The 21077-nt window shown below is 51.4% G+C and overlaps 1 protein-coding gene across 1 annotated transcript in view; it reads right to left on the reverse strand.

The window, feature by feature from the left end:
• Positions 1–21077, reverse strand: part of LOC110129295 (uncharacterized) — a 153298-nt gene that overhangs the window by 123911 nt on the left and 8310 nt on the right. Inside the window, exons 8-15 of the mRNA XM_070461127.1 lie at positions 16890–16990; positions 14178–14343; positions 11908–12093; positions 11628–11780; positions 9565–9709; positions 6858–7016; positions 5969–6093; positions 3193–3387 (exon numbers count right to left, since the gene is read on the reverse strand). Coding sequence (XP_070317228.1) covers positions 3193–3387; positions 5969–6093; positions 6858–7016; positions 9565–9709; positions 11628–11780; positions 11908–12093; positions 14178–14343; positions 16890–16990 — 1230 coding nt within the window. The remainder of the gene's footprint in view (positions 1–3192; positions 3388–5968; positions 6094–6857; positions 7017–9564; positions 9710–11627; positions 11781–11907; positions 12094–14177; positions 14344–16889; positions 16991–21077) is intronic.

Consider the following 21077-nt stretch of genomic DNA (forward strand, 5'->3'; position numbering starts at 1 on the left):
CAGATTCTTTACCAGCTGAGCCTCGAGGGAAGCTCCTAAATTTTGTAATTTTTGGTTGCACCATGAAGCATGTGGAACCCTAAGTTTCCTAACCAGGGATTGAACCCTCATCCCCTGCAGTGGAAACACGGAGTCTTAACCATTGTACCACTGCAGGGAAGTTCATGAAGTTCATTCAGGGAAGTTTCTGTATAGCACAGAGAAATATACTCAGTATCTTGTCCTAATCTGTAATGGAAAAGAATCTGAAAAAGTGCATATGTACACACACACACACATAACTGAATCACTTTGCTGTACACCAAAAACTATCCCATTATAAATCAACTATACTTCAATTAAGAAAGGAATTATTTGTGCAATAGAAAAAAAGGATGAAGTACTGATGTATGCTGTGACACAAATAGACCTCGAAAACATGCTCAGTGAAAGAAACCAGACACAAACGGTCACATATTGTATGATTCTGTTTACAAGAAATGTCCAGAACAGATAAATCCATCGGGACAGAAAGCACATTCATGGTTGGCAGGGCTGGGAAATGAGGGTACGGCGCGTGACCGCTAACGGAGGTGGGGTCTCCTTGGGGTGATGAAAATGTTTTGGAACTAGACAGACGTGGTGGTTGCATAACGCTGTGAATGTATCACGTGTCACTGAATTGTATACTTTTAAACGGCTAACTTTATGTTATGTGAATGTCACCTCATTTTTTTCTTTCCACAAGAGAACATGTAAATGATTCCAGGTACATAAAGTTCATAAAGGAACTGGATGTGACTTCTCCTATCAACCAGATTGAAGTAACAGGGACTGGATTTACCTCCCCGTGTGGAGCAACTCGAAACTCAGATGAAACAGATTAAACAAAAGTTCCCAAGACATTAGATGCCATCAGGCAAGGTGAGCCTCAGCTCAACCACCTGGAGGGGGTTCAGGCTGAGGGGCTGGGAGGGGAACACAGTGGGGCAAGGCAGACTCCTGGAGTGAAGGATCTGGGAGCCTGGGGAGACCAAGGTGACCAGACATTGCGGGGCAGAGTACAAGAGGGCAAAGAGTGGCACAGAGAACTCTGGAAGCCTCCAGAGGGTTCCAAGAATCTCTGTAAGATTGCATTAGGCAAGGATTTCTTAGATGTTAACACCCGAACACTACACGTAAAAGAAATGGATAAACCTGACTTTATCCAAATCAAGGATGTCTGCTCTTTAAAAGGCACTGTTGGGACTTCATCTGAGGTCCAGTGGTTAAGAATTTGCCTTCCAACGCAGGGGACTTGGGTTGATCCCTGCTCGGGAAACTAGGATACCACATGCTGTGGGCTGACAAGGCACACACACCACAACCAAGAGAAGCCCACCGCTGCAAATACTGAGCCCATGCGCTCTAGAGCCTGGGTGCCACAACCAGAGAAGCCTGCACACCACAAGCAAGACCCAGCATGGCCAGAAAAAGACACCGTTAAGAGAATGGAAAGACCATGCCACACACTGGGAGAAAATATTTGCAAGTCACACAGCTAATAAAAGCCTTGTGTTCTAAACAGATGAAGAAAGTTTGAAACTTGCTCTTAAGAAACCAACTCAATTAAAAAAAAAAAAAAAAGCCAAAATATTTGAACATACACTTCACCAAAGATGCAGAGGTGACAAATAAGCACATGAAAAGATGCTCAACGTTAGCAGCATTAGGGAATAAAGCCATGAGATACTACCACACACCATTAGAATGGCAAAAACTAAAGTTTAATCCTACCAAGTGTTGGCAAGGATGTGGAGGAATTAGACCTCTCATACACTGCTGGTGGGGATGCAAAATAGTACAACCACTTTACAAAAGAATTTAGCTAGCTCTTAAAAAATTAAACATATGATCCAGCCATCCCATCCCTCGATATTTACCTGAAACATGAAAACATGTTTATATGAAGATTTGAAATGGCAACCCACTCCAGTATCTTTCCTGGAAAATCCCATGGATAGAGGAGCCTGGCGGGGTACAGTCCATGGGGTCGCAAGAGTAGGACATGACTTACAACCAACACATACATAAATGGGCATAGCATCCCTACTTGTAATAGCCTCCAAACTGGAAATAATGCAAATGTTCATCAACAGGTGAATATTTAAACTGTGTTCCATCCCTACAATGGAACACTACTTGACCATAGGAAGAAATAAACTATTCGTATACCCTGCACAATGGATGAATCTCAAAATAATTACACTGAATAGAGGAAGTCAGGCCAGAAAGGAGCACATGCTTTAAAACAAAAGTATATGCTGCATGATTCTATTTATGCAACATTCCAGAAAGTGCTAACTTATCTATTTTGACAGAAAGAGCATATCACAATAGGGGGCAGGGGTGGAGCAGGAAGAAGGGATTAAAGAGCAGTAAGAAACCTTTGGGGGTGAGGGATATGTTGATTTAGCTGATGATGGTTTCACGGCGTATTGCTATTGTTTTCCAGTTGCTAAGTCATGTCCAACTCTTTGTGACCCCATGGACTGTAGGATCCCCGTGGACTATAGGATCCCCATGCCCACCAGGATTCTCTGTCTGTGGGATTTCCCAGGCAAGAATACTAGAGTGGGTCACCATTCCCTCCTCCGGGAGATCTTCCCGATCCCGGGATGGAACTCTTGTCTCCTGCATTGGCAGGCGGATTCTTCACCGCTGAACCATCAGCAAAGCCCCTTCACATTGTTTACGTATGTCGAAACCTGTCAAATGGCATGTGTCAAAACTTCAAACACATACCATTTATTGTAGGACAATCATACCTCAACAAAGCTGATTTTTAAAGGGTTACTCAGTGCTATTAGGAGTCAGAAGAGTGGTTGCTTACCTCTGGTTATGGGCAGGTAAACCAGAATAGGGAGGCAGAAGGGTGCTTCTGGGGAGCTTATGAGGGTCTGGGTGCTGGTTACAAGGATGTTTCACTGATGGAAACACACTTCCAAGGCGGGCGCTTTTCTATGTATGTGATCTAGCAAGTGGCTTTTCAAAAGAAGGCAGGCTAACAGCTCCCTGCTGAGATCTGGCCCAGCAATGTGCTTCTGTAAGGGGGCTGGGGGGTGGGAGGGCAGGGTCAGGGTGCACGGACACCTGGGTCCCCCAGTCCCAAAGCCCAAGCTAGCACCTGACGGGGGGAGGGTGAAAAGAGGTGGGCACAGGTGCTTCCCTTACCTTCTGCTGCAAGTCTCTCATCTTTCTGGACCTTTCTCCTGGACAAGCGGGGTCAGCCAGCGGCAGTGTGGGCCCTGGCTCTGCCTCTTGGGGCTCCTCCGCCTGGGCTTGTCTCGCCCCTTCCTGCCCCCAGAATGACTTCGGGCCAAACAGCCTGCGGGCCATTTCCTCGGCATTTTCCAGTCGGAGTCCCAGCTGGGAAGGAAAGTCCAGGGGCTCAGGGCACAGTAACTTGTTCACAATAGTAACCAAGAGCTGTGGGGTTGGGAGCTTGAAAGAGGGCCCCAGGCTCCCTAGGGTCCATCCAGGCCCAAACGTCAAGAGATACAATCTCAGCTCCACATCTGCTTGGCAAATGCCACACAGCAAGAATTCCGACCAATTCTTTGAGGCCTGGTTCAAATGTCACCACCTCTGGGAAGCCTTCCCTGAATTCTCATATCACCAGCTCCATACATTCCCCCTCCCCACCCCCAGCCAAATTTATTACCCCTTCCTCTGAGTGTGAAGCACATTACTCCAAGGTCATGCTCAAATCTGTGTGTCTCCCTGCAAGATCTTGAGCTCCATGAGAGCAGGGCCCTGCATCTCACTAAATGAACTCAATGCCTGGTGAGATGGTTAATTCTGTGTCTATGTGACTGGGCCATAGGGTGCCCAGATATTTGGTCCAGTGTTATTACACATGTTTCTGTGAGAGAATTTTTGGATGAGTTTAACATTTAGATCAGTGGACTGAGTCAAGCAGCTTGCCCTCCATAATATGGGTGAGCCTCATCTAATCAGTTGAAGGTCTGAATGAAACAAAGGGCTGCCCTTCCTCCAAATAAGAGGGCATTCCTCCTGCCTGACTGTCTTCAGACTGGGACATTGGCTTTTCCAGCCTTCAGATGGGAACTACACCATCAGTTCCCCTGGGTCTCCAGCTGTGCTGACTGTAGATCTGGGACTTGTCAACCTCTATAACCCTACTGGTTCTACTTTTCTGGAAGACCCTGACTAACAGATGACCTGATTGATCCTCAAAATCTGATGGATGAATGAATGAGTCCTTCCTTCATTCCATCTACCTATCCATCCACCCATCTGTTCACTCATTCTTACATCCTTTCCTTCCAACCTCTCATCTAGATATCTATGAGAGCATTTGTAGAGAAATTACCAGAGGTTCAGCCCTTGGCAGATCTAAGCTTAGGTGCCCAGAAGGTAAAGTTTGGATGTTAAGTCCCCTGCTCTCCATAAATTAGAAAGAGCTGGGATAGGGCACAGAGCACTCTCTCTCAGACAAGCTCCAGGGACCTGGGGCGAAGAGATGGAAGGGCCCCAAGGTATTACATTACTTCAAAGTTTGCTGGGCACATGACCTCAGAGATCGTCCCTCTTCCATTGCTGCCCCTTACAAATCATTTTCCACATTCAAATTGCATGTCACTCCCCAACTTGAAACCCTTCCTCAACATGGCCTTGCTCCCTCCCTGAGCTCCCATCTTAATATTCTCATCCTTTTCTCTAGTCTATTTCTATTCCTTAAACACACCAAGCCCTCTCTCGTCTCAGGAACTTTGAACACACTGCCCCCTTTCCCCCTGCAAGGTTCTTACCTCAGTTTCCCACACGGCTGCTCCCACTCATCCTTCAGATCTCTAAATTCACTACTTAAAGTTGCCATTGTTTTCTGAATGTGTCTACTCATTTCTTATCTGTCTACCTTCTCTGGGCTGTGAGCACCAAGAAGGCAGGAATTCTCTCTCTCTTGATCATCATCATTTTCTCCGAGCCCAGCACACAGCACAGTGCCTGGCACATGTTAGGTAGAAGATGGAAACTATGCAGTTGATGACAGGTTCATAGATGGATGGATGGATGAACATGGAGGGGTAGATGGCTAGAAGGGTGGATACATCAGTGGGAGAACAGAGGAAGAGAAGGGTGCGTGGGGAGACGGACAGATAGATGTATGGATGGGTGGAAGGGTAGAGGAATAAATAGTGGATGAGAGAGTAGATGAGGAGACAGTTGGGATGTATAGATGAATAGATGGAAGAGGAGAGAAGAATGGATGGATGGATACAGATGTATAAACATATGGAAGAGTATGTGGACAGATGAGTGTGTAGGTCTTAGTAAATAGGTGGCTAGATGGGTAGATGACTGAGAGAATAAACAGATGATCGGGTGAGAGTGTAGATGGAGAGATGGGTGGGAAGGCACATAAATGGATAGGTGGATGAGAAGGATGGATGAATGACTGTATGGATGGGGTGATGGATAGGCAATGGATGGGTGGATGGATAGCTAAGTGGGTGCATAGATAGGTTGGTGGATGGGTGTATGACTGGGAAGATAAATGAGTAGGTGAGAGGGTATATGGAGAGAGATGGGAGGTACACAGATGGATGAGAGGGAGGGAGAGAAGGAGGGATGGGGGTCATAGATGTATGGATTTATGTATGGGTCAGTAGGCTGCCAACCCACTCCAGTATTCTTGCCTGGAGAATCCCAGGGACAGAGGAGCCTAGTGGGCTGCCGTCTGTGGGGTCTCACAGAGTTGGACACGACTAAAGCAACTTAGCAGCAGCAGCAGCAGTAGGCTGGATGAATAGATGGGTGGACAGGCAGATAAATGGGTAAATGGAGTTTGGGGTCTGGGAGTACAAGATGTGGGAGTAGATCAATAGATATAAGAAGCGAGGGATGGAAAGATGGATGGATGGGATTGTTTCTGCCCCCAAGCCCAGGAGATGCCCTGAAGAGACTGAAACAGGGCCCCTCTTACCTCCAGAACATTGAAGGCATGACCAAGAGCATGGATGGTCAGGTTGGCTGTGGCAGAACGGGGGAGGAAGGAGGCTGGGGAGAAGAGAAGGGTCCCCTCCAGGTTGGCTCCCAGGCTGCCTGATGCTGGAAGAGAAAGGATCAGTGCCCACCAAGCCACTCACAGGGCAGGAGCTGACAGCCAAAGGGCTGGAGACAGGGCTAGACACACGGTGCATCCTCTCAGTCAGGACAGGAAGCTCAGATGAGTAGGCCTTACCAAGGGCAGAGAGAAGGTCAGGACAGAGGGTCACGAATGCACCCACATCTACTGATAGGTGGGGGCAGCCAGAGCACCCCACCCTGCCCCCGAACTTTCCAAGCAGCTGAGGGGGGTTGGATACCTAACCTAGAAAGGGGTCTCTTTTTGATTCTGATAATCACAAGGAAGCAGCTGTCTCTGGTTGATGCTAATCTCCCTTTTTAACCCAGGGAAAAGCAGTTCTCAAACTCACAGCCCTCAGCAGGCAAGAATCCAAGTGTTTCACGGTCACTGCATTTCTTTTTAGGACAACCCTATTTTTAGAATTAAACTAATCTTCTGCTAATAGTAGCAATATAAGGTTTTCTTTTAGCATAACAGTAAGTTTAAAAGAACCAGTTTAGAGAAAAGATGGAAGTACTATTTCATTGAATCCTATAACGTGGCTCACACTTAACTACTTTTTACCTCTTCCATCAAAAATGGCAGGTGCTATGGGAATACAGAAAAAAAAATCAAGCAGATAGCATGTGAATACCTGGACATTGGGGAAACAGACATGGCCACGTGTCCTCCAGAGTCAGAACTCCCGGGTCCCCAGGCCTTTGTGGTCCCCAAGGAGGACAGTGCTGGCCAAAGATGCCCATACCTGAGCGGAAGGTGATGTCAGAGTAGGACGAGTGTTTCCACATCTCTGGATGGAACTCCTGGCTGACAATATCTTCAGGGATGGCCTCCCGTAGGGTCTGTTTCAAGGGGTCGTCCGTCTCCAATAGCTGCAGGAGGTGACTCCACACAAAGGAGCCCACTGGAGTCCGGTTGCAGCCAGCAGGGAGGGGAGGGGAGGGCGATGAGGGAGGACCCACAGCTGACACAGTACAGAGAAAAGACCCCCGGCCTCCCGCTCCAGGTCCTGCTATTTCTACCCACCAGGGGCTTCTCAGGAGCCTGGCTGCTGAGAACCATGTCCTTTTTGTAGACAAGCAGCAAACAGAAGTGCCTAATGGAACTTGGAAATCTAGGCTGCACAGGGCATTCTGATGCACTTTCCTGAAGGAAAGGGAACCCACCGGAGCCCAGTGGGGACTGGTCTGGTTTGAGAGTGTGGGGAAAGCCCTGGTTTGAAAGTCAGACCTGAGTCTGAACCCCAGTTCCACCACTCATGAGCTGGGTGACCTTGGGCTGGTCACTCCACTTCTCTGAGCCTTAGTTTCCTCATCGGTAAAATGAACTGTATTGACCCATCTCCCAGGGCTGTTTGCACAGATCAGTCAAGGGCAGAATCTGGACCTAAAGGACTGAATATCTTTTAGGGTTGGGAAGGGGTAAACATGCAATCTGTGATGGGGGCCCTCTGAGGCTCTCTGGAGAGTTAAAAATGAAATGAGTCTACTGAGGGGAAGGAGTCCAACACAGAATATCATTCTAATTGGGAACAGCAGCCCCCTTGCTCATCCCAGGCTCTCAGAATGCCCAGCAGGGGGCTTCTAGAACAATCCACCATGAAACAGAGCTGAGAATGTTTTTGTTCCCATCAGGAAACACACAAGCCTGATACTGCAGGGTCTCTACGAAGGCTGCCTCTTGGCTGACCCCCTCTGAGGGGCTTGGCTCAGTGGTGTATTGATGTAGAACAACCCACCCCATCCCATCCCACCCTAGAAACTGCCAACAACAAACTGCAGCTTCTAGTTAGCACCATTTCTTTCCCTTTGGGGGCTGGGGAGGTGTCATTTCTTTCGAAGATAGTTTAGCAGCATCACATCAGACTTTTAAACATGTGTGCACACCTTAATGTTGGCTGAGTGTGTGTGTGCTAAGTCATTTCCATCATGTCCAACTCTTTAAGACCCTATGAACTGTAGCTTGCCAGGCTCCTCTGTCCATGTGGATTCTCCAGGCAAGAATATTGGAGTGGGTTGCATTTCCTCCTCCACAGGATCTTCCCAACCCAGGGATCAAACCTGTGTCTCAACATCTCCTGCATTGGCAGGTGGGCTCTTTACCACTAGCACCACCTGGGAAGCCGCCTACGTTGGCTACTTCTGGGAAATTATCCTCCGGCTAGATTAGCAAAAGGGTCTGAAGGAGGATGGACAGAGAGATTCATTTCGGTTGCTGTTTCTCATGGCAAAAGACCAGAAAATAAAAAAATCTAAGGGCCCATCACTGGGGACTGGTAAGGTGGACTATGGTTTAAGCTCCTAGTGGAGCATCCCACAGCTGCAGCTAAGAGCCCAAGTGCCCTGATGTGAAAAGAGCTCCCGGACATACTGAAGGCAGAGGCAAGGGACACAACAGTGTGTACACCATGATCCTGGTCTGCTGCTGTTGTTACGGTGATAACACACCCATGTTCATACATGCACTATACATGTTCTGATGGGACACACAAGAGAATGGTCAAAGTCAGTGCCTTCAGGAAACAGGACTTAGGGATCAGGAGGCAAGGAAGGCGACCTTTAACTTTCCATTTATATCTTGCCATCTGCTTTGAAATTTTGGCGGCATAATCATAGCAGAGAATGAGAGGGCTGCACAGCATCCTTGACTGGACATGAGTTTGAGTGAACTCTGGGAGACGGTGAAGGACAGGGAAGCCTGGCCTGCTGCTGTCCATGGGGTCTCAAAGAGTGGGACACAACTGAATGACTGAACAACAACAGAAGTAGTGATAATAACACTGAAAGTTAACAGCTATGCCTACAGCACTTACAATGTTCTAAATGCCTTCTCGTATTAATTCATTTTATGCTTCCTTTATGAGGAAGGTACTGTTATCCCCATTTCACGGATGGAGAGATGGAGGCTCACAAATGTTTGGTCATTTGCCCAAAGGCACACAGGTAGGAAGTGGCTGAGCTGGGGATTGAACCCAGTCAGGCAGTCCCCAGGGTCTCAACTCACTGTGAATTATGTCAAATCACTGTACACTAGGGAAAAAAAACTTTTTGAAAATTAGCTGAGCCTATTTTTTGAAGTTCTACCTGTTTAAAAGGAACACTCTGACCCCCGAGATTTGCAGACACTGTCCCTGGTCTGCCTTGAGTCTCTCTTCCTCTCCTCCAGGTACTGTGCCATGACCTGGCCAGAGCTAGAAAGGAGCTCAGTGACTTTCACCCCATTGTACAGATGAGGAAACTGAGGACCAGAAAGAAGCAACTTCTCCTGGGTTGTTCAATTGCCACAGGGGTGAGGGGAGCATGTGAGGCCGCTAGTCCAGATGGCATGGCAAAAGAAGGGGAACAGAAGGGGACGGGAAGACCCCTGAGGGGTGGAGGCAGAGTGCTCTGGAACCCCTGTACCCATCAGGTGGCACCCAGGCAAGCCCCTGGCCCCCCAACACAGCTGCTTACCCTGGGTGGACTGCTCTCCTGCCTGGGTACGCCGCACCTGGGCAAACACCTCCTCTCCCGGGCACCTCATCAGGGCCAGGTAGGCATTGATGCGGATCTCAGAATCCTCCTCGGCGTTTTGGTACAGGCTGTAGAGCATGGACCGCTGCCCCGGGCAAAGAGAAAGCCATCACTCAGAGCCCACCCAGAGCCCACCCACCCCCGCCCAGGAGCGCCACATCCCCTGTCCGCCCTGGCTCCAGCAGGGGCTCCCGCTGCCTTGACCCGCCTCTCCCAAAGCCTCCACTGCTCCCAGACACGCTCACCTGTGGCCCGACTGTGGGACGTGGGAGTTTGCCCAGTCACTGCTAATACCTAACTTCCCAGAGCCCCAGCCCAGAGCCTTATCAACTTCCACAAGTAAAAATGGTAAGGGCTTCCCACGTGGTGCCGGTGGTAAGGAATCAGCCTACCAATGCAGGAGATGACATGTAGGTTCGATCCCTGGGTCAGGAAGATCCCCTGGACAAGGAAATGGCAACCCACTCTAGTATTCTTGTCTGGGAAATCCCATGGACAGAGGAGCCTGGTGGGCTATGGTCCATGGGGTCACAGAGTCAGACATGACTTAGCAACTGAGCATGCATGCAAACAATGGGTAAACAAGTGGGTGTGGCTACATTCCAAGAAAACATCATCTATGACATATCTGTGAAAACACCATAGCAACAGGCTCACAGGAGGTATTCCCTCTAAAGATATTGCCCATGCCCCCCTTCCTAAGTGAGCCACTTCCCCTACCCCATGATTCTCTCCCTCAGCACCTGCTGCTTTCCTTCACAGCACAGCCATCCACCCATCCACTCATGCAGCAATATTAACTGAGCACCTATTATGTGCCCAGCAAGGTGACAACTGTGAGCAAGACAAACCCCACTCTGTCCATCTGAAGCTTACATTCTAGTGCAGAGAGATAGATAGTAAACCAGGTGAATATATAATATGTTGCTGCATGCTTCAGTAGTGTCTGACTCTTTGCAATCCTATGGACTGTATCCCTCCAGGCTCCTCTGTCCATGGGATTCTCCAGGGAAGAAGAATAGAGCAGGTTGCCCTGCCCACTTCCAGGAGACCTTCCTGACTCAGAGATCGAACCCATGTTTCTTACATCTCCTGCATTGGCAGATGGATCCTTTACCACTAGCACGAACTAGTAAGCCCATAACTGCTAAAAAGAGAAAAATAGGGAAGCCGGAGGCCTGGGGGAGCTTGAAAAGGTCAATTGCAGGTTAAACAGCCAAGGAAGATCCCCCAGGGTAAAGTGATTTCTAAGTAAAAACCTCCTGGAGATAAAGGAGAAAAGCCTAGGGAAATAGAGAGGAAAGGCATTCCAGGAAAGGAGAAGAGCATGTGTAAATGACCTGAGGCAGAAGTGAGCCCTGGAGGCTTGATGATCAACAGGGAGACCAGCATGGCTGGGCAGGAGTAGTGGGGGTGAGGGAAGCAGGAAATGAAGCCAAGAGGTGCTATGGGTCAGGGGTCAGATCACAGGAAGGACTCTGACTCTAAATGAGACAGGAGCCACTAGTCCAAGGGTCAGCAAACTTCCTGCTAAGGGAAAGATTATCAATTTTTTTTTTTTTTGCCTTTGCAGACCATACAGTCTCTTTTGCAACTACTCAACTCCACAATCGTAGCAAGAAAGCAGCCCAGACCACACGTCAATGAACAGGCAGAGCTGTGTTCCAACAACACTTTACCTACAAGAACAGGCAATAAGCTGGATGTTGACCACGGACCTTGCTGACCCCTGATCCAGCAGGTTTGCAGCACAGATAACTTATGTGTGGTTTGTCTGTAAATACACGCTTACTTGGGTATTCAATGAATATATGCCCCCCTACCCCAGATACAGGCTCTATGAAAACAGAGGCCTGGACACCTGTTCACGCCAATGCCCGGCATATAGTAGGTGCTAAGTAAATGCAATGAATGATTGAGCAAGTGAAGATGTGAATTAACAGTGATTCAAGACCCACTCCTGCCCAATGCCAACCCCAGTGAAATAACTCCCAGGAGCTCACGTCTGCAGAGCAGGGAACCCTCCGGAAGGCCTGGATGGCCCCCAGCCGGATCTCAGGGGGGCAGCTCCCCAGGGAGGCACAAGTGCTCAGTTTGGGGGTGAGAGCCGTGGCCGCCCGGCCAGCATTGCCAATGGCCTTCAGCACAAACAGGAGCTGAAACAAGATGACGGTGGGGCCTTGAGGTTGGTGGGGGCGCCCAGCCCACCCGCCCAGTCCACAGCTCACCTGTTTGACAGGGACCCCCTCAAGGGGCCACGCCCAGGATGTGGGCTGTCCTCACCTGATCAGCGTCTGAGGGCTCCTGGAAGGTGCAGTTGGCACCCACGGCATCTCCCAGGATCCTCACAAGGGAGCCAACACCAGGCAGTTGCTCACAGGGCCCGTCCAGAGACACACACAGGTTGTGCACCAGAGCCGAGATGCCCAGGAAGGCGCTGGCGCTGGCCCCCGGGGCCTGCAACAGAGGCTGGGGACAGAGACCAGCCCCCACCCCAGCCAAGAAGCCTGGTGAGGGGTCTTTCACAGGCCTCCCCTGGGACGTTTCTTAAAAATACGGACGCCCAGCCCCTACCCCACCACTCCTGAGGGTCTGAATAAACTGCCTGTGGTGTGACCTGCAGGGAGCATTTCTTAAAATGCCCCAGGGGGCTCCCCTGGTGGCTCAGTGGTAAAGAATTTGCCTGCCAGTGCAGGAGACACGGGGTTTGATCCGGGAAGATTCCACGTGCCACGGGGCAACTAAGCCCAAGTGCCGCAACGACTAAGCCTGTGCTCTAGAGCCTGGGAACAGCAACTACTGAAGCCCATGCACCCTAGAGCCCTTGCTCCACAACAAGAGAAGCCCCGGCAATGAGAAGACCATGCACCACAACCAGAGAGTAGTCTGGCTCCCCACACCTAGAGAAAAGTCCACACAGCAATGAAGACCCAGCACAGCCAAAATTAAATAAATCAATAAAAATATTTTTTTTCAATGCCCCAGAAGACCTCTTCTGTGCATCCAGGATGGACAACAGTATCTCAGGCTAACAGGGGATATTTGGCAAGGCTGGAGACAACATAAATTGTCACAACTTGGGGGCAGTGCGTTCTTGTGATGGGATGAGAGAACAGATATAGTCCAGAGAGGCATGAGAACGGGCAGGAGACGAGCGAAGAGCCTGGACTCCAACAGCCCAGGGACCCATATGCTCTGTTCCCTGTGTGTCCCTGGCAAGTGGTACCAGTGTGTACATAACACTTAGCCCACGGCATAACGACTATCAGTCCGCACCATCCCAAGGCAAAGAGAGCACCTTGCCTGAGGTGGTGCTGGTAAGGGACTAGGCTGGGGTGGGAGGTGGCATCACCTTTAAGAGTCTGCGCTTTAAGTCCCCCACCCCCCGACACTTCTGCACTTCTGCTGAGCAAAGGAAGGAGGGAGAGAGAGAGGAAAGAAGGGGGAGCCCAACCCCGCCCGGCACTGGCTGAACCCCCACGGGCCCTGCAGGGCACTGATGTCTGTGTGGCCACCGTAGGACCTGTTAGGCTGTCAGCAGTGCCCCCCGGGCCCAGTCCTGGCCTGGCTCTGACTCAGGGCCCGGTTGCCTGCTGAACGGGGCCAACCACACAGCCTGCATGGACTGGCCCCACTGTAAACGCTGGCATCAGGGGCCGAGGGACGGGGCGAGTGCTCCCTATGCTCCACCTGGACAGTTAGCCAAGAGTCCGACCAGCATGAGGGACTGCGAGATCCTGCTGGAGACCCCTCCCCTCCATCAGCCAGCCCAGGGTCTCCCATACACTCCCCGCTGGTGGCCTCTGAATCCTGGCCCACTGCCAATCTGGACGGGTAGAGTGAGGAGTGACAAGTTAGCCCGCCCCCTGGTGGGTGAGGACACGCCCCCCCAGGTGGGTGAGGACACGCCCCCTGGTGGGTGAGACACGCCCCTCAAGTGAGGACACGCCCCCTGGTGGGTGAGGACACGCCCCCCAGGTGGGTGAGGACACGCCCCACGGTCCAAGAAAAAGGCACAGCAGCTACATCACCTGGGCCAGCTGCCCAGCCTCCTTGGGCCTCTGTTTCCTCATCTCTAAAATGGGAGGGATAAGAGCACCTACATCATAGAGGCATCATGGGGGTTAAATAGGACCTCCTTGTGTTGTTAAAAATTGCTAGCCTAGTTTCACATGCTTTCCTAATCCTGAGTCTCATCAAATACACTTGATTACAAGAACAGCAGCAGCTCTAAGCCGCTGGGTCTCCCCACGAGGCATCCAGAGAAGTGCTTTACATTCAGCATCTCATTTCTCACCACGAGCCCAAGAGGCAAATACTGTTCGATCTCCATCTTACAGATCAGAAAAACAGGCTCAGATAGGTCAGGATCACGCAGCTGGCAGGGACATTGCTGAGACTCAAACCCAGTTTCTCTGATCTGCCTCCACCGGCCCCACCAGGCAGAGGCCCAAAGCCTGGAGGACCGCAGGTCCCCGCCCCTCCCTGCTGCGTCCAATCAGCAGCGGAGCAGGGGAGGGAACGCACGGGTTGGGGCAGGGCACAGGGCTCACCAGCAGCGCGAGGACCATAGCATCAGTGGGCTCCGGGACGAAGGCCAGCGACCAGAGCCACGCCTCTGTCTCGTCTGCCTCCACCTCCCCAGACACGATGAGCTCTGCCATGAGGCTCACGCAGGCCTCGGTGCCACAGGAGGGCAGGGCATCCACCAGCGGCTGCCTGACATGGAGAGAGGCCCAGGGAACGTCACGACGTGTAGGGTGGCCTACACGCCCAGGTGCCCTCCAGGACTCCTCTCTCACGTAGCCTCCAGTCATCTGGGAGCAATCAGAGGCTGAGAGAGGTAAGGCAGGGACGTGTCCGTGCTCACACCCCCAGAAAGGAGCTGAGCCAGACCCAGGCAGCCTGGCCAGGATTCTGTGCTCTTAGGACCCCAGAGACACCAGCAGCCCCATCTGAAAGTGTTAGTCGGTCAGTTGCATCCAACTCTTTGCAACCCCATGGATTTAGCCCACCAGGCTCCTCTATCCATGGCATTCTCCAGGCAAGAACACTTGAGTAGGTTGCCATTCACCTCCTCCAGGGGATCTTCACAACCCAAGGATTGAACCCAAATCTCCTGCATTGCAGGTAGATTCTTTACCATCTGACCTGCCAAGGAAGCCCAGCCTAAACCTTGGCAGTTCTGCCCACTGTTGGAGACACAGCAGTTTGGGGAGATGTGAGTCCCTGCCCACTGCTCTCCCCAAACCAGCCACATTCACCTCATAGGATAAGAATCCCTGCGTAGAACAAGAGTCAACAACTGGCAGGTGGCCCCACATTAAACAGAAGCCCCATATTAAACCGCTAATGCTCTCAGCCCCAAATCACAATCTCTCCTTTTTCTTTTTTTGAAATGTACAGAAAGGTTGGGATGTTCAGGAGAGGTTTTGAACCTTTGCACAGTGATGGGTCTAAATGGGGAGATGATGGCTGAACGGGGGTGGGTGCCTCAATTATAGTAGGAATGGGAGGTTCCCAGGGCTCACACAGGCATCAGGACACACGGGGCAGAGTGGATTGGGCCCCCCACCCTATCAACCCTGATGAGTGACATCCATGGCCACAGAGGGCCAGGCGTCCCACCCACCCTCAACTCATACACACCATCTGCTCATAAACAGTCTCTGGCCTCAATTTATTCATCTGTAAAATGGGAATGCTGATGACTGGGCCAGCTCCAAGATGACCATGAGGCCTCAGGAACACAAGCCTCTTCATCTGGGGATATCCCACATGCCCTTCTCATCTCTCACCCTTGTGTTTCCTCTCTTTCCCTTATAGATTTGGGCCCAGGAAAACAAGGCTCTGGGCAGAAATGGAGGAGGAGGTGAGGGCAAGAGAAATCTCTCAAGAGTATCAGTCCTCTTGGAAACTTCTAGATTTGGGGATGGTCTCCCTGCCTCTCTGACTCCTAACATCTAGGTAGACAAGCGAGACACAGGGGCTTGTGGGAATATCCCAAGGGACAAGTAGGGTGAATCACCAGGGGAACAGGGAACTCCACATGGAGGCTCGGAGGCCCCTCCCTACAGCAGACAGCTAAAACGTGCACAAGTCCAGTATCACTTACATTTAAGAGCCTAAGAATTTGATGGATAAGCACAGACCACCTGGGTTCAAATCTAAACTCTGCTGTGTGACTTTGGGTAAGTTTCCTAACTGCTCTGTGCCTTTGTTTCCTTCTACAACTGTTACATAGGAATAAAACCAGCTACCTCATGGGCTCATTGTGAGGATTAAATAAGTGAATACAGACAAAAGGCTTGGAAGGTATCTGTGCGTTATTAGCTATTAAGTTTAGTATTCGTTTAAATAGACATGTGACAGTATTGATTCACGGGCTTCCCTGGGGGCTCAGACTGTCTGAAGAATCTGCCTGCAATGCAGGAAACCTGAGTTTGATCCCTGGGTTTGGAAGATCCCCTGGAGAAGAGAGTGGCTACCCGCTCTAGTATTTTTGCCTGGAGAATCCCCATGGACAGAGAAGCCTGGTGGGCTATGATGGGGCCCGCAAAGAATTGGACACAACTTAGCAACTGAACAACAATGTTGACATGGTGGGTGGCGGGGGGTTGGGGGGGCTTTCTTTCTTATTTCTGAGTCAATAAAAATTTTTTTCAGGTCTCAAGATCTGAGAGCCTTTGAAAAGCTCACAGACCTGAAATCTGGATCTCGCAGGCCTAGTAAACAGCTGAACTTGGGAAAGGAGCTACAAGTTTCCCCCCTCAACCCCCTACAGCCCTCTGCCCCCGGAGGTAGGACCTCAGAAGTTCCCCTCCACCCTTGGGGTCTCTCTATACCCCTTGCTGGCGGCACATCAGCAGGGTGGATCCCAGCCCTGCCCAGCACCCCCCACTCCCAGCAGAAGGGAACCCAGGGCGCATTGGAATGCTAATTCCAGCTCCCGGCCAGAGGGACCCTGTGTGGGGAGGGAACAATGCCTGTCTTTATCCCCGCCAGGCCCCACAGCCTCCAGTCTCCCCAGACTCCAGTCTCCAGCCCCCGTGGGAACCTCCAAGCTCCCTGCTTAACCGTCTTCTTGGCAGATGTCCCCAGACTGAAGGACAAGTCAGGAATGAGATAACATATCACAGGGATGAGCTGAAATGTCACCATCCATCTCTCAATGGTGACCTAGGACAGCAGCAAGATTATCCAGCCCCACCAGGACCCCCCAGCCAACTCCTGGCCCAGCCCCCAACTCAGGGAGAGGCCCTTACCAGTTGTCTCGGCATTTAAAAGAAAGTCCCCAGAGTTCCATGAGCTCATCTGCAGAGAGGCCGCGGAGCTCAGTCACCAGCGTCAGGAACAGTTCCGTGGCCTGGTAATCAGAGGGGGCAGCGTGAGAGACTCGAACCCCAAAGGTCACCTCATCCATCCCTGTCTCCAGATGTGCTTAGTCGCTCAGTCATGTCCGACTCTTTGCAACCCCATGGACTGTAACCCCCCCAGGCTCCTCTGACCATGGGACTCTCTGGGCAAAATACTGGAGTGGTTGCCCTTTCCTTCTCCAGGGGATCTTCCCGACACAGGGATCGAACCCATGTCTCTTGCATTGCAGGCAGATTCTTTACCAGCTGAGCCATCAACATGGCTGAAAAGAAGGTGGGAACCGCAGTATGTCCCAACAGCTTCACAGACCCAAAAAGATGAGGCTGCTCATATGGGCTTCTTTCCACTGAATCCCAAGCTCCTGGCACACAGGCTAGCCCACTTTTATTCTTTAACAAGCATTTATTGGGCACCTACTATGTGCCAGGCATACATAAGGGCCAGGGACATGGGGGAAAGGAGAGATGGTGTCTGTATTTGTGGGCTTTATGCTCTAATAAAAGTGACTGAGTGGGAAAGAATCCACCTGCAATGAAGGAGACTTGCATGAGATGGGGTTTCGATCACTGGGTCAGGAACATCCCCTGGAGAAGGATATCACAACCCACTCCTGTATTCCTGCCTGGGAAATCCTATGGACAGAGGTGCCTGACAGTCAATGGGGTTGCAAAAGAGTCAGACACAACTGACCAACTAAACAACATGTTACAATGATCGTAATTATTATGATGAGTCCTACCATATTTCACAGTTTCTGATATTTCTAACTAAAAAACTATGTGAATGTTTTTCAGAATTACGAACAGTGATGGCTAATCGGCAGGGATTTGCAGCTTTTGCTCCTTGTCTACAGGTCTGACCGGCACAGTCACCAAGTCTCCAAACACTCGAGGAAATAAAGGACTCTATTCAGAGCCCACACCTCTAGGAGTTTCAGGAGATAGTGGGTTTGGGATGCTGGCCCCACATCCTGCCTTCCCACCCCAGTGCCCCCTCAGTCTCGGATTTGTTGCCTCAACCCAAACCCAAAGCCACAGAAAGAGTGATGAGGTTCCTGGCTTCCTGCTGGGCTTGGTCAAGGCCAAGAGTGAGCCCTCACCCCACCCAGCCAGGGCTCCACGGCTGCAGGGACGGGCTTGCGTCACTCGGGCCTCCTCTGCTCTGAGTGGCTGAGACTGAGTTCTGTGCACACAGCTTGACTTCGGCCGGACGCAAATGCAACACAGGCCTCATGGGCCAGCCCTCCCACCAGAGTGTCTACCCCCAGGGTGGGCAGCATCCCGACTGTGTGACTTCTGCTGGCGGAACTGGTGTGTGTGTGTGTGTTTTCACTTCAGTCGTGTCCAACTCTTTGAGACTCTATGGACTGTAGCCCGCCAGGTTTCTCTATCCATGGGATTCTCCAGGCAAGAATGCTGGGGGGGCGGGGTTGCCATACCCTCCTCAACAACATCGATGCACAACAGTAATAACAACAACGATTGCTTTGTGTGGAGCCTCGACTGCGGGCCAGGCGCTGTTCTAGGCACTTTATAGGCACCACTTCATTTGACCTTGACCCTACGAGGGACCATGACTCTTCTCACTTAACAGAGCATTTAAGTCAGGTGACAGCGGCCACAGGACTTCTAAGTGGCAGAGCCGAGACTTGAACCCACACTCTTAACCAGCATCCTATACTCAAGGCCCTGGAGGGGGGAGATAAAAAGCCCTGATTGCCAGTTTCCATGGTATCAATACTCCCACTGTGGCCCATTATCAGCAGCCCAGGTGCCATCACTGACCGCGGACGTGGGGGTCACTGCACAGAAGCAAGCCATTGTCCCCGTTTCTATCCTACAGTGGGTGCCAAGAACCACCAGTGCAAAGATGAAAGTGTAGTAAAATAACTAGCGGGCGATGGTATTGAGTACTCATGACCTTCGTTTTGAATATGATTCATTTTCACTGTAAATGGGTATAACAGTCTTTTGCTTAATTGGAGTATCATTGCTTCCCTGCTGGCTCAGAGGGTAAAGAATCCACCTGCAATGCAGGAGACCTGGGTTCAATGCCTGGGTTGGGAAGATTCCCCTGGAGGAGGGCATGGCAGCCCCCTCCAGGATTCTTGCCTGGAGAATCCCCATGGACACAGGAGCCCGGCAGGCTACAGTTCATGGGGTCGCAAAGAGTCAGACACAGCTGGGAGGCCAAGCACACACAGTTGCCTTACACCGCTGTGTCAGTTTTTCAGTTTCTACTGCAGAGGGTATCAGCCTTTCATACACGCGTATCCCCTCGTTTTTAGATTTCCCTCCCATTGTGGCTAACAGGTGGCGCTAGTGGTAAAGAACCTGCCTACCAATACAGAAGACGTAAGAGATGCAGGTTTGATCCCTGGGTGGGGAGGATCCCCTGGAGAAGGGCATGGCAACCCACTCCAGTATTCTTGCTTGGAGATTCCCATGGACAGAGGAGCCTGGCGGGCTACAGTCCATGGGGTCGAAAAGAGACACAACTGAAGCGAGTTAGCTCTAGCACCCATCTAGGTCACCACAGAGCACCGGTAAAGTTCCCTGTGCTACACAGTAAGTTCTCAGAGCATAACTGAATCTTTGGTAATGTCTGCCCACCAGCCAACCTGCAGGATTTCCAGAGGCTAACCATCAGCTCTGGCAAGTCAGCACAAGCCAGCTTGGCACACCACCATCCACACTTGGCTGCACACACAGTTGGCGGGCAGTGGGTGTCTGTGATGTGGGTGCTCTGAGTACCCCAGATGGTGGTCAAGAGCTGTGCCCTCCCTCAGGCATCCTCCCTGGCAGCCTGGGGGTGCAGGGGGCACTGACCTGCCCAGCTTCTTTCCCCATCTTCTCCTCCTTCACTCCACTATGCTCTTGGCCACCCCAGGCTGCTGCCCCCCACATCGAAACCCCGGGGCCTCTCTGCAGAGGGTCAGGCTGGGGAATTTGCTCTCTATTGAGTCTCAAGTCCTGGTTTTGTTTCCAAAGTGAAAAACCCATCTTGTCTCCTGCCCACCAACAATGGGGTGGGGCGAAGGCATTCCCAGCCCAAGCCCACGCGGCCATCCCCCTGGTAACCAGTGGGCCCTCTCCTGGGGAGAGGGATGCAAAACATTGCTTGATGTGCACTGAGGCATCCCCAAAAAGCTATTCTCAGGAACAAAGTCCTCGGCAATTCTCCCCAGCCCAGGGGACCTCCCTGGTGGGAACAATTTGCTTCCTTGTTAGCGCTATAAAGACAGGACAGCCACCCCACGGCCTCTGGGGCCAGCACTGCCAATCTGCAGGAGGGGAGACAGGCCCGCGACATGCCTGGCTCTGAGCTGCCTCTGCTGGGGAAATGCCCCGCCAGGGGGGTGGAGGGTGGTGCCCTGGAGGCCCGATGGAGGGAGGCGGGTTGGAACACAGGAGGCAGAGCAGTGGTTCTCAATGGGGGTGAGCGTGCTCCCCAGGGGACGTAGGTAACACGTGGAGACACTGGGTTATCGTGACAGGGATGGAGGTGATGCTGACACTGGTGGGTAGAGGTCAGGGAGGCGGCTAAACATCCGACAGTGCATAGGGCACCCCAAGGGGTCAGGAGCGCCAGGGTGAGAATCCCTGCCGTGGGGGCCAGGGTGCCTAGGTGAACAGCCGGCTCCGTCACCCACTGGCCAGAGGCTTGCAGCACCACCTCGCGGGGCTGAGGGCCCTCTCCACTGGGCTGCTGACTTCTCTCTGACCACCACAAAGCCCCCGAGGTCAGGGATTCCAGAGAGCAATGAGCTGGGGCCTTGGCTCCGGGTCCCCAAAACAGTGAAGAACCAGTGCAAGTATGTCTCTGCTGTGTACACGCAAAAGGTACAGTGTGTGTGTACATCCGTGAGTCTTCAATATATACATATATATGGTCTATATTTACTGACTACATGTTCAATGTATTTTACACAAATTCAAAATATTATTCCATTTTCTTTGGCTGCCACGCAGCGTGTGGAATCTTAATTCCCCAATCAGGGATCAAATTCAGGACCTCAGCAGTGCAAGTGCAGAGTCTTAGCTGCTGGACTGCCAGGGAAGTCTCAACACATTCTT

Source organism: Odocoileus virginianus, chromosome 33 (genome assembly GCF_023699985.2).
Source record: "Odocoileus virginianus isolate 20LAN1187 ecotype Illinois chromosome 33, Ovbor_1.2, whole genome shotgun sequence".
Lineage (NCBI taxonomy): Eukaryota > Metazoa > Chordata > Mammalia > Artiodactyla > Cervidae > Odocoileus > Odocoileus virginianus.